General features: G+C 40.7%; 1 protein-coding gene across 10 annotated transcripts in view; it reads right to left on the reverse strand.

The window, feature by feature from the left end:
* Positions 1–258: 258 nt before the first annotated feature.
* The window catches only part of phf21ab (PHD finger protein 21Ab), a 24,988-nt gene continuing 12,419 nt past the window's right edge, over positions 259–12,827 (reverse strand). For 5 of the 10 annotated variants that reach the window (XM_081356678.1, XM_081356677.1, XM_081356675.1 and 2 more), the window contains 13 exons: positions 12,098–12,265; positions 9,738–9,992; positions 9,309–9,401; positions 6,612–6,899; positions 6,356–6,466; positions 6,226–6,277; positions 6,039–6,118; positions 5,871–5,931; positions 4,472–4,659; positions 3,702–3,857; positions 3,198–3,273; positions 1,700–1,803; positions 259–1,105 (listed from right to left, as the gene is read on the reverse strand). In XM_081356678.1, the coding sequence (XP_081212804.1) occupies positions 407–1,105; positions 1,700–1,803; positions 3,198–3,273; positions 3,702–3,857; positions 4,472–4,659; positions 5,871–5,931; positions 6,039–6,118; positions 6,226–6,277; positions 6,356–6,466; positions 6,612–6,899; positions 9,309–9,401; positions 9,738–9,992; positions 12,098–12,265 (2,331 nt within the window). In that variant the 3' untranslated portion in view covers positions 259–406. The remainder of the gene's footprint in view (positions 1,106–1,699; positions 1,804–3,197; positions 3,274–3,701; positions 3,858–4,471; positions 4,660–5,870; positions 5,932–6,038; positions 6,119–6,225; positions 6,278–6,355; positions 6,467–6,611; positions 6,900–9,308; positions 9,402–9,737; positions 9,993–12,097; positions 12,266–12,827) is intronic. The other 5 variants (XM_081356676.1, XM_081356679.1, XM_081356681.1 and 2 more) reach the window with 5 other exon arrangements.

The following is a 12,827-nucleotide window of genomic DNA, read 5'->3' on the forward strand; positions in this document are numbered from 1 at the left end:
CACACTGGTCTGATCTGATAAATCATCATCTTTATCACCATCACCCTCATCCTACATCAACATCCTTATTATTATTATTATTAATATTATTAAACAACTTTTTTTTTTAAATCTAATAATTGGCATGACACTCTTTCTTAAGTCACCCTTTCTCCCACAAGTTTGGGCTCTATTGGTCTACAAGAACCAAGATTAGTTCTCCTTGGATGTAGAAGTACTGTTGACACAGTATATGCATTAAAAAAAGAAAAAGAAAATAAAAAACGACATTTATTTGGATATAGATAATATATATATGTATAATATATACGTATAGATTGGCAACTTTGTGCACCAGTCCAAGGTGCAATAGGAAATCTGTTTAAATGTTTTGGTGATGTAAGTGTGTTTAGGGTGAGGCTGAGAACTATTTGGGGTTGTCCACGCTGCTTAGAGGGGCTGGCAAAGCCTGTTGAGAAGGTTCTGAGGTTTTGCCGTTGTTGGTGTTCACGCTATGACTTCCATCTTCCTGCAGCTCCACTTCCATCTTCCCAGCATCCTCTGCACAACTACTGTCAATGGGAGGGATGTTCTCGGAGTCGACTGAATCTGCGGGATCGACGGTACCCTCCTCTTCTTCCGGGTTCAAGCCGGTACAATCACAGTCTGTTCCTCCATTAGTCTTTACGTCCCTGACCTGAGGCAATTCCGCAGCCTCCACTGTTTTCGCCGTATCCATCATATCATCACCAACTGTGGTTTTGGGCACTTCCGGAACACAAATTCCCGATTCACCTGACGCAGCTTCAGGTGTGACTGCGGCCGCCGGCTCTGCCATTTCACCCACCTCTGGTTCTGCCTTCACTTCAGGGACTGCTACGGCGACTGGTACTTGCACGCTAGGCTCTGTGGGACTCTCCTGCACACACACTTGCGTAGCATCCTTTGAGTCTTTGATGCTCCCTGACTCTGTGCAGTCCTGTTTGGAATCCAGTAGGATGTCTGTCTCCATGGGCTGAGTCAAGTTAAAGCTTTGGATTAGGCGGACCAGATGTTTCACCTTCTCCAGAGAGGACTGCATCTCCTTCTGACGGGCAAGTATGCTGTTCTTAGTCTCCATGCATTTCTGTTAAAGAACAGGAATTCGGCATTACATATGGCACACAGCATATTATAAAATTACATTAAAGGAATAGTTTACCCAAAAATGAAAATTCTGCCATCATTTACTCACCCTCAAGATGTTTCAAACCTGTATGAATTTCTTTCTTTCTGATGAATATAAAAAGATATTTCGAAGAATGTCAGTAACCAAACAGTTGATGGGCCACATTACTTCCATTGTATTTCTTTTTTATACTATGGAAGTCAATGTGGCCCATCAACTGTTTGGTTACCAACATTATTCAAAATATATTTTGCGTTCAGCAGAAGGAAGAAACTTATACAGGTTTGGAACAACTTGAGGGTGAGTAAATGATGACAGAATTTAAATGTTTGGGTAAACTAGCCCTTTAACATTAGTAATACAACTAACAATCATTAAATAAAACTTCAAAAGAACTACAGTGTAGTGTGTGACAAGCCAGAAAATAAAGCTGAATGTTTGCCTTAAAATTGTTTTTCTGAGGCAAACATCCCTTCAAAGAGACCTAGTACAGCAGTATAATTAATCTTGAATCTGGAAAACCTGAAATAGGAAAATAATTAAATAACTCACTGTTATAGAATTGCTGAGCTGTTTCACTCTCTGTTCTAGTTGCTCCCGTTCCAGCTTTAGTTCGGCACTCCATTTCATTAACTTCTGCTTCTCTTCTTCTTTTGCTGTTGGACAGGGACAAAACAGCCATAAATTGAATGGCCTCCAACATAGATTTATACATGACAGTCACTTTTATCCAGTGCCGGCCCAAGCCTTTTGGGGGCCCTAAGCAGAATTTGATTTGGGGGGCCCCCTCCCACCACGCGGAGTTACCTGTGCTTGATGATTATTGACACAAATGTCACACTATAATGTTACATTATAAATGAATACAATAAGGTTATGTATTAATACAAAATAAATACTTACTAAAAAATAGATACTTAAAGTTTTAACTTTTTCTTTACTCTTTTACTAACTCTTTGAAACTTCTGAAAACAAACTGTCACAAAACATATAAAATAAATTATTTGCAAAATATTATCCTCCAACGTTTTGCAACACTTTGCAGTTTGAATGATGTCTTGTATGAACATGCGGAGTATGTTTTTATGTTTCCACTGTTCGATCGCGCCCGCGCCTCTCACACACACACACACACACACACACACACACACACACACACACACACACACACACACACACACACACACACACACACACACACACACACACACACACACACACACACACACACACACACAGCATTGCAATCTTGACATCGTAGCCTGTTCGTTATAGCCGTAATAAAATATAATAATAAAATAATCAACCTAACATATAAAAATTACACTGCTCTGTTTAAATAGTCAGTAGTACAATTCATTCACGGTAAGCACCGCTCCAATGTTTCCAAGCACATTTTTGCGCATTTGAAGAGGATGATTTTTTCCGTCGATATTGGAACGCCAGTGAAGTACAAAGAAGCCTATAATAAAGAATAGTTTACCATCCAAATCCATCGCGAATGTTGAAACATTTTGATTCTAATGAGAGATTAACGTGAGCCCACCGTCGCTTACTTTCACTTTCGCTTTAAATTATTTCGTTTTGGCTTGTTTATAGTTATTTTTGTATTCTTGTTCTGTTCTGAATATCGTTAAATTTAAAGGATAAATCATTGATTTAAATGTCAATCATCAATCACTAATCAAATCAGATTTTTGTAACATGGCTTAACATTGCCATGACTTTGCGCACAAATTGTCTATGCATGCAATCGAGGTTATGCGCATGACTCAAACACTGGCAGACACAGCAGCAGTTGTAGGCAGGTATATTGATCATGAAATCAGAATTTTCTTGTCTTGTATTATTCATCCATTCAGTCACTTATTTAAGTTAATTAATATGTAAAAAAAAAAAAAACTCGATTGGGGGCCCCCTGGTGGCGAGGGGGCCCCAAGCAGCCGCTTAGTTCGCTTCGGGCCGGCCCTGCTTTTATCCAAAATTGTTAGAAATATATTAGATGCTACCACTTACAGATTTCTACACTCGAAAATATAAAAATCAATACCTTCTTTGTAAGCAATGTAGGAATGGACAATTGCCAGGGTTCCTGGCCATGGAATGGCCTCTTCTTTCTTCAGAATCTGTAAAAGAAATTCTCTCAATAACAGACCAGTGCTATGCACACTTGACCTTTGGAAAGCCATGAGAGAAACTGAGATCAATTGTATATGGCAACAGTGATGAACAACAGAACTTCAATGGGAGTGCTGGATGCTGTCTTACACTTACATGATGGGTGGAAAAAAGGCACAATCAATACCGAACCATGTGAAGAGCTTACAAAGGACGAAACAGCCTTAACGCCTGAAGAAACTCAATTTGTGTAAGGGGGGGAAATGTACACTTTATTTTGGCTGGGAAAGGGGAGTTTGACCTATTAGTCGATCTCCCATTTCTATTTATATAACATTGTATGTGCTTTAAAGGACCGAATTCCAGTTAAAAGAAGACATCACTGACTAGCCTGGGAGAGGAGAGACCAAGGGCTCATTGTGCTGCTATTATTTACCTGGTCTTGACATTTAGGACAGATCCACATGCCTTTGGGAATGTTTTTGAGGGGTGGGTCCAAGCAGTCGAGGTGGTAGACGCGCGAACATGTGTCACACATGAGCAACTGTCCACTGCGTCTGCACACAGTGCAGAAATCCTCATGGATGTCTCCCTGTCGGGAAGAACGGCAGGTGTCAGTACCACCGCCCCCCTTCTGGTCTGGACCAATCAGATGATAGCGGGAAGGGTGGGGAAGAGAGAAACTGACTGCTGTTTGGATTTATTTGTCTAGTGGCTCACTGGTGACTGGATTGTTCACTTAGTCAGGGCACTAAATATTTAGCTAGTGTTTTATTACTATTATTATTATTGGGACCTATGTTAATCACTATTAAAATGTATCATATTTATCAGTATTGGGTATTTTGGCTTTTAAAAATTGTATACTATAATTAATTACTTCAGGCCTGATATTTGTGTGGAAAGTAGAGAAAGACTGTTCACTTTGTAAGACTGCTGGCTCCATTTCAACAAATACAACAAATAAACACATGAATGACAGTGCTGGTAGGTCAGTCTTTCTCTTTCCAGGGTGGATGCTGGACTCTAACAAACAGGAGTTACCTTGCTCCGGTACACATTGAGGTGTACAGGATGAATGCAGTGGAGGGTTTGGGGGGGGGGGGGGTAGGGGCATCTTGTGAAGTAGAGAACTCTACTAGAACAATAATAAAAGTGGGGGCTGTCAACAACATGGTCGCCCAGACTTGGCAGGTGGCTACTTACATCCCCGGAGCTGGGGCTGGGCTGGGGGACAGAATGAGGGTGGACAGAGAGGGGAAAGCCCCCCGTGTCAGGCCGCTCAGGGGCTGGGGAGGCGGGAAGGCTGCTGGTGGGGGAGAGCAGGGGGTTGCAGCCCAGCTCCGGCACCGCCGTGCTGCTGGTGATGGTGGTGCTGTATTTGGGAGGGCGACCTGAGTGAAATGAGACAGACAAGAAAAGAAAAACAAACAAAAAAACAAAAACAAAAGGAACAGAAAAATGGAGGAGGAAAAAGGGAAAAAAAAAGAAAAAAAAAACACAAAGATGAAATAAAATAATGGCATTTTCTAGTTGCAACATACCTTAGAGAGGGGATCCTCATTGGCTAGCATGGAAACAGGAAAAGGAGGAAGAGAGCGAAGGAGAAATGGAAGGGATGGTCACAAAAAGCAGTTAGTGCAACAGACGACCACAGCAGCATGCAGGGAATTTGTAAAGCAATGAGCGAAAGAAAGAGTAAAAGGAGGGAAAGAGTAAAAAGAGAGTGTGTGAAAGAGTAAGCCTAAGCCACAAACAGATAGACATCTAATCTCAAATCTCAATTTATTTCTCTGCAGATGTTGCCTACAGGAACAAGTAACAAGTTTTTCACAAACTCAATAAGATGTCGTAGATCAGGATAGGATCAACAACATTGTCTCTGGATTCACCACAGAAGAATATCTGCCCCCCTTTGAAATTTTTATTTAATATTAAAGGTTTTCTTGTCTATACTTATTATTGGAAACAGACATGTTTATAAAGTACTTAAGGTAGTGTCCTAGGTCAAGCCTTTGAGGTGAAGTCTTGCAAGCCCAAGTTGGTCCAAGGGGAAAGTTCAAGTCAATGTTCAAGTATTTGGTGTGAAGACCAAGTCAAGTCTTTCAAGGCCAAATCCAGCTAAATCAATCATGTTGAAACACCGCTCTGAAATTCAAGAGCAAATAACAGGGTATTTTCAAAGAAGAAAAGTGTGCAAAGAGCACACGAGATTAAAATCTAAAGTAGAGCAAGACTGGGAGGACATTTTTCTCCCTGTACTGACTCTACTGACATTGTACAAATCATGTCTCTGATTTTGTAGTCTTAAATCAAACATTAACAAGTCCAAGACAAACCAAAAGTCTCCATCTCTGGAAACTACACAAAACTGAGGGAGCAGTTCCTCAACCACCAACTTTATCCTATAAAACATCATACATGTCATCTTAGGTCAACTGGACAGCTGTAGGACTGCAGAGAAAGATCAAGCTCTAGCAAAGACAACAAAGCAGAATTGCAGAAGAAAGCAGATAGGTGTCTATTAGGTGTCTGTTAGGCGGTACATATAAGCAGCAGGGCTACAATACATCAACTTAAGCAACTAAGACAGGCGAGTACAGACCTCTCTTCCTGGTGCCTTGATGCAGTGGAGTGTTCAAGTAAGTGACAGCACTCTTTTTCCTCTGAGACATTCAAGAGAAGTCAGAATATATTAGAAGAGGTGGAAGTACATTCTAAGTTCTCAAAATCAGACCAGATGGAGGAGCGAACTACAGAACATTTTTTGTACCTCGGGTTCAAACACTGCTCCACTATACACTGGGTTGGCTGTTGTTCTCCTCTTGCGTTCCTGTCTTCTGCTCTGAATCTCTGGAGAGAAAGGACATTCCATGCACATCTGGTTACAAAACATCCTGTCCTAGTAATTTTAATTTAGTGGAAACCCACAGTATATCATTGATACCAATGGGACTTACCTTCAAGATGGTCATGTGTGACCAACCCAAGAGACACCATAAAGGCAAGTTTCTGAAGGAAGAAAATATATACTTTTTTTATGTCGGCTTGAGACAGAATGGTTTTGTTAACTGTGAAGGTGCACAGTACCTGTGGGCTTTCCTCTCGTTTGACCTTAGCTGGAGGAGGAGGAAGAGGAGGAGAGGATGAGGGTGGTGTTTTTGTGACCACCCGTTCTGGTCCTCCCTGTGGTTTCACAGTCTGATGTAGAGAACAAGACACAAGGAATGCACTCCATTCAGTTGAATGTTTGATTCTTAGAGCAAGAACAATAGATAAAAAGTTATCCTGGATAACTTTGCATGTCTGGAGCAAACAAGCAGGCTAATTAAAAATGTGCTCTTACCTTCAAGTCTGAGTTAAGGTTGCTGATCTGAAGTGCCTGGGCAGGACTGATGACAATGCCTGTGACATGCGTGGTGCCGCCCGTGACTGTGGTCGTGGTCTTGTCAATGGTTGCGCATTGCTGTCCGTTCACAATGCGCACCTGGTGGATGGGCCCAGTGGAGGCAGGCAGAGATGACGTCAGCTTTGTAGTGAGCATCAGGGGCCGCTGGATTAGAGGAGCCGCCACCATTGGAGGAGGAGCGGGAGCGATGGGCACATTGATGGGCATGGGGGGTTTTGGTCGAACCTATGTAATGGAGAAAAGGGTGCTGGGTTATTAAGCAGATACAGTCTTGCCAAACCAATCGATTATGACAGCCACTTCGTTGCCATGCCCTTAATATGCATGCTGTTTTGGGTTAAGAGACCAAGTAATGCCAACACTGAGCTCTGGTTCACTCACAGTGACTAGCTTTAAATTGGATGAAAATGTCCCATTATGTGCAGAGCTAAATTTAGAAACACCAAAACAAACCCTCAAAGTAGAGGTGGGCAACTCAGGCCCTCGAAGTCCACTTTCCTGCAGAGTTTATCTCCAACCCTGATCAAACTCGCCTGCCTGTAACTTTCAAGTAATCCTGAAGACATTGATTAGCTTGTTCAGGTATGTTTGATTAGGGTTAGATCTGAACTCTGCAAGACAGTGGACTTTGAGGGCCCCTGAAGGGATTGTTCACCCCCCAAATTCTGCCATTAGTAGGGGCTTTCGCACCGGTAGTTATAGGAACTAGAGAACTAAATGTTTCCCTAGGGCCATTTTCCTGGCTGCATTCGCACCGCCAGTAGGAACTCTGAAATAATGTAAGCCGCACTTGTTGTGACATTTATTTCGACAGCACTGAGAACGCCAGAGCCTGGGCACACAGCGCTCAAATTCTCTGTTTTCAATAGTTTACGATCTGTTTAACAGTCCTGTCTAATAGGTTTTCAGACAGAACTGTTATAAAAAGAAAATAAATAGTATATGAAAAAGTATTAGCGTTTGCCGTGTGGTTGATGCCCAATGTCGCTAGCTGAGCAGAAATACATAATCATGTTTTGATTGGTCCCCTCAAAGTCACATTGGATTTGTTTCTTAGCAAAATGGTTGAAAGGTCCATCTATCACTGTTTTCCATGTCCGTGTAGTAAATGTATAGGCTATAATCACATGGCTTTTAAAAAAATGGTGGGTGCTGCCTGGTGTTTTGCATGCATTCGGCCAATCAACATACACCTACGTCACTGGTAGTTCCTATTGTGCGGGGTTAGACTCTGAAGTAGTTGGTAATTTAGTTCCCTCAAAACAAACAAACTAAAATTGTTCCTAGTTCCTGTGGTTTGAACACGGCAAAAAGCGTGTACTTCCGCCATTAGTTCTAGGAACTATGAAAAGTTTCCTCTGGTGCGAAAGCCCCATTTACTCACCATTATGTCATTCTAAACCTGTATTGACTTTCTTCTGTGGAACACAAAGGAAGACATTTTAAACATTTTGAAACATTGCACCGACATTTTTTTCTTCTTCAAAATTTCCTCTTTTGTGTCCCACAGAAGAAAGTATGGCATACAGGTTTGGAACAACTTGTGGGTAAATAAATGATGGGTTCAAGTGGATTCATCTGTGCTCACTTCAGCATTATGTAGCTTTTTGATAAGGTATAAGGTTATATACGGTCACTCTTTAAGGGGGTGGGGTTAGTGATAGGGTCAGCCAAAGCAATATTAAAAGAACAAAAACAGAAAAACTGAAGCAACAACATTATTATAAAGGAACAAACAGCAAAACACTGTCTCACTCTTAAACACTGACTACACCAGACGTGATCAGCAACTTGCATACAGCAAGTACATTTTCATACATACAGATATCTGTTGAGAAGTTGTTCAACTAAATGTTAATACAAATGTTGAAGATGCTGTGTAGCTTGGACACTTTCAGTGTAGTAAGAACCAAGCTGTAGCTGCACTTCTGGGTCACGTCCAGTGTAGACATGATGCTAAGGAAGCTTACACACTTGAGAAAGCTCTGGCGGAGTGTTTGACAAACAGGAATGCATTTAGAGCGTGTGGAAATAAGCAGGTCAGCAGTAATACAGTGGACTTAATTGAATTTTCATTGGTTAACAGATGCTTAGGTCAGAGTGCAGTGAACAGATGCTTAGGTCAGAGTGCAGTGCAGTTACACGTTTTCTGTAGGTCATATGACAAAGTGTCACTTTTTCGAACCTTTTTTTCTTATATTTTGCAACACAAAATCCCATTGAAATCAACAGATTTGTAGCAATCTATGACAGCATAAACTCTAGTGTGTAAGCATCCTAAAGCAAAGAAAAAAAAAACTTGAGCAGACAGTATCACAGCAACAGCCAGTGCTAGGAAGGAGAAGGTGAGAGTCAGTTTTATTGTGAGGAAAAAAAGCAGAATTTGAGTCTCTAGGTGTGGAAGAGTAATTCTTTAGAATTCATCTTTAGAAGTTTGGATGACAGTGTTCGAGCGATTTCAGTTCCCATCTTAAAAACTCTGTTTCAAGATGAGAAGTTTACTTTAATTGGATTGTCTCCGTAAACAAAGGCTTTACAGACACAGAGCCTTTACTAGATTGTGTGTCCCTCTGGTGGCGTCAATGTGGAACTGCATATACATAAGGGGAGGGGGCAGGTCTAACAGAGACGCACCTGTGGCTGAAAGGTGGGTCGAGGCGTCAATCTAGGAGGAGGGACAAACTGGGGAACTTTGATAGGCTGGGCAGAGGTGGTGGTGGCCTGCACCTGTGACAAAACCAGCCGTTCATTGGGCACTCAGCAATTGAAATGAGAGAAATTCATAACATTGTCTGCTTTTAGAGGAAATTAGCCTCTTTCTGGTTGCAGTCACCATACACCCCTGCCAAGCACATCATTGTCAGAAAGGCAGTCATTTTCAAATATTCATACTAACTGGAGATATACACATTGTTCAAAACACATCAGAGCAAATTGGGTCTGACTAGTACTAGTCTACAGCAAACTATGCAAAAACAGATTTTCAATTTAAAATGGTTATATTTAAGTTATATGGAAACACTATGTGAAGAGGAAGAAACCTTAGCAGCAATTCACACTCACGACAATAACATTCTTGGACACAATCCGTGTGCTGGCGTCTATGTCCTGATTGGGTAGCTTGCTGGCCACCTGAAGGTTGATTGGTGTGCTCTGGGAGTCGGAATTGGCGCCGGGTCTCGGGGGGTTGCTGATGGCAGTGACCATGGCGACTGTGGGGCGTTGTGTTGCCATGGAAGCAGGCATGGTGGAGGTGGCAGCTTTCAGCACGAGAGGTAGAGTCTTTGCAGTTATGACCGGCGTCATGGTGAGAGTCTTCTAGTTGAGGAGGTGGGGGGTAGGTTTTGATTGAGGGAAGCAATGAATGAGGTCGAGGAGACACAAAAGATGGCATTAAAGTCAGCATGAAATAAAAAAGTATGCTATAGACATTCTTAGACTTCTCTGCAGTTATTGTGTACAAATTATCAGGGCATAGGGAACATTTTTTGTCTCTGCCTTTAATCAAAATGTAACAACTTTTGGTAACAACAACTTTTGGTTTATTTTAGTGTCCTTGTTACATGTAGTTAATATAGAAGTAATTACTATAAATTGTGCATAATTACATGCAACAAACCTTAAACCAAACCCTAATCCTAACATTATAATAAGTACAAGGGGTTGAACGACCTCAGATTTTTATAAGTCGACTGTTATGTGATTAAAGTCGAGTCAATGATGACATCATTAATAAAAACAGAAGAGATGGGAATGCTATGCAACACGGCACAATTTGCAACTAGAGGATAAAGTTTGTGATGTTTGTTTTGAGAAGCCTGAACCTTGAGCCGGGACTCAAACTTGGGTTGCCTTGTGCAGAGCTGCGGCATTTCAAAGAACGCTGCCCACAAGGCTATTGCTCCTATGTAACATTATTTTGTCTATGGTTCCTTATATTTCTTACAGTTTCTGCTCGTTCTAAATCAGCTATAGATAAAGTAGCACAGTAAGATTACATTTATTTGAAAGCATTTGTGAAAGAGCGATTGAGTGTGTGAATTGTATGTGCAGTGTTTCTCTACTAATAGTGAATCTGTGGGTTTTAGTTACTTCAAAAACAAAGAAATATATGCTAGCACTTTTCTGTTTATAAGCTGTTTTATTGATAGAACAAGCACTGACAGCAATTTTCTGCACTACTGAATGTTCTGTAGTGTGTGCATGCGATGTGCACATGATGTGCGAGCTATTGTCATGTGCATGTTACAATGTAGCAGCACTTTATTTCATAAAAGCGATTAACTTATCTGTACAATAAACAGTTTAAAACATGAATTCACCTGATAAATTGAGTATGCAGATGGTATAAACAAACATAATTTGTGGGAAAATATTTATTTATATATGCATTTATTTGTAAAATTAGTAAAAGTGGACTACAAAGAATTCTTATCCTGTGGCCTCCTCTTTAGGACAGAATTAGCATTACAACCAATGTAAATTTATTTTTTGAGTTTTGATCGTAAATTAAAGTCCTATCAATTAGAGAATATATAGCACATTAAGAACAGAAGTTTGTAGGTCTTCTGCCTGTTGTCTTTTGCAAGGCGGCTATGTCGTTTGTGTAAAAAAAAAAAAAAAAAAAAAAAAAAACACAATCAGCGACTAGTCGACTTAAGTCTATTGGTCTGTGCAACCCCAAGCAAGTACATTATTAATCAGTACTTAAATGTATAATTACACTATAACACGGACACCTTCAAATAAAGTGTAACCCAACTTTTCAATAGTCCCACTTTTTTTTCCCATGTTAAATATTCACTTAGAAACATCCTACAATACTTAAAAAAAAAAAAAAAAAGATTAATAAAATGAATACAGTGCCAACCCAATAATTATTTCTGTTGAATATTCTGTTTCACCAAGTACTCCACTTTACAGAAACGAAACGGTTTGTAAATGCCATTTCATGTGGATTTTAAAGATATTAAAAGTTCAATGGTTTAAAAATACTATGTTAAAAAGCAGGCACAGTAGTTGGTCTTCTAACCTCAGCACAGAAAAAAAAACTATACAAAAGAAGTTTGAGGTCATTCATTATTTATTAACTATATAAAATCAATACCATTCTTATAAGCTTCTAAGGTCACTCTGCCCTTATTTTTTTACAAACTCAAAGCTTATTTCAGGGACAACGGTAAGTGAGTCTGCAATTACAGAGTGCACCTTTAGAACAGAGCAGCACAGATGACTCAGGACAATCGTTTTTCAATAAACCTTTTGAGTAAACTAGCTAATCGGCTAATTTTGTGCTGCGCTAGAGGAACCGAATTCACGTCTCATCGGTAGTGGGTAAATATTGCACTGCAAACTACCTTTGAGTGTAGAGTCGTTCTACACGTGTCTAGAAATTGTGTGGTGTTTAGAGTGTAAAGCGTTACCTGTGGCGCCCCCTGGTTGTGTGGAGGCCCTGTAGGCGGCTGTGAAGGGGAACAGGCGGGCGTCAGCAGCACGGTTTTACCGTCTGCGGTTGCTGGGAACGTCTGTGGCTTCAGTTCGGGCTCCTGTTTGACCAGCAACTCCTTCCGCAACTGCTCCACCACTTTTTTCTGAGAGAGAGAAATAACTGGGAAATTATACAGCCATTCGCATTCACATTTTGATTGTGTGTTAGAGGAAATGGTGATTACAGAGAAACAACCAGAACATGTCAAATTGTTCTGAAACACAAACACTTTTTCTTGAAATAAAAATGAAAAGACCACCCCCCCTCGTCTTTTCAATGTTCTGTTTATATCTAGCCGCAATAGTTTCTAATAATAGATCATTAGTCACCAAATTCCCTGGTTTTCTTTGTTCTGGGTGTGAAGCTAAGCTGTGCCTTTAAAGACCCTTCAGGTGCGAGACCATCTCAACAACACTGGAAATGCTTTTATAAAGGCCCACTGAGCCCTATACACACACACAGGGAAAAACGTGATTGAAATTCATCTCACACACTCTGCTGCCTCAGAGTCCTCTGGAGCCAAAGCGCACCTCTGAGAGTGGAAACACACACACATGCACACACATTCCTCAACAAAGCCCCTGCGCTAAGCACAACATCAAATGAAAGTCTCTTCCTCAAAATGAATTTTGACAAAACTATTTTTCTCTTTAAACGGACGATCA

Source organism: Scardinius erythrophthalmus (genome assembly GCF_964197995.2).
Source record: "Scardinius erythrophthalmus genome assembly, chromosome: 24".
In the NCBI taxonomy this organism is placed as follows: domain Eukaryota; kingdom Metazoa; phylum Chordata; class Actinopteri; order Cypriniformes; family Leuciscidae; genus Scardinius; species Scardinius erythrophthalmus.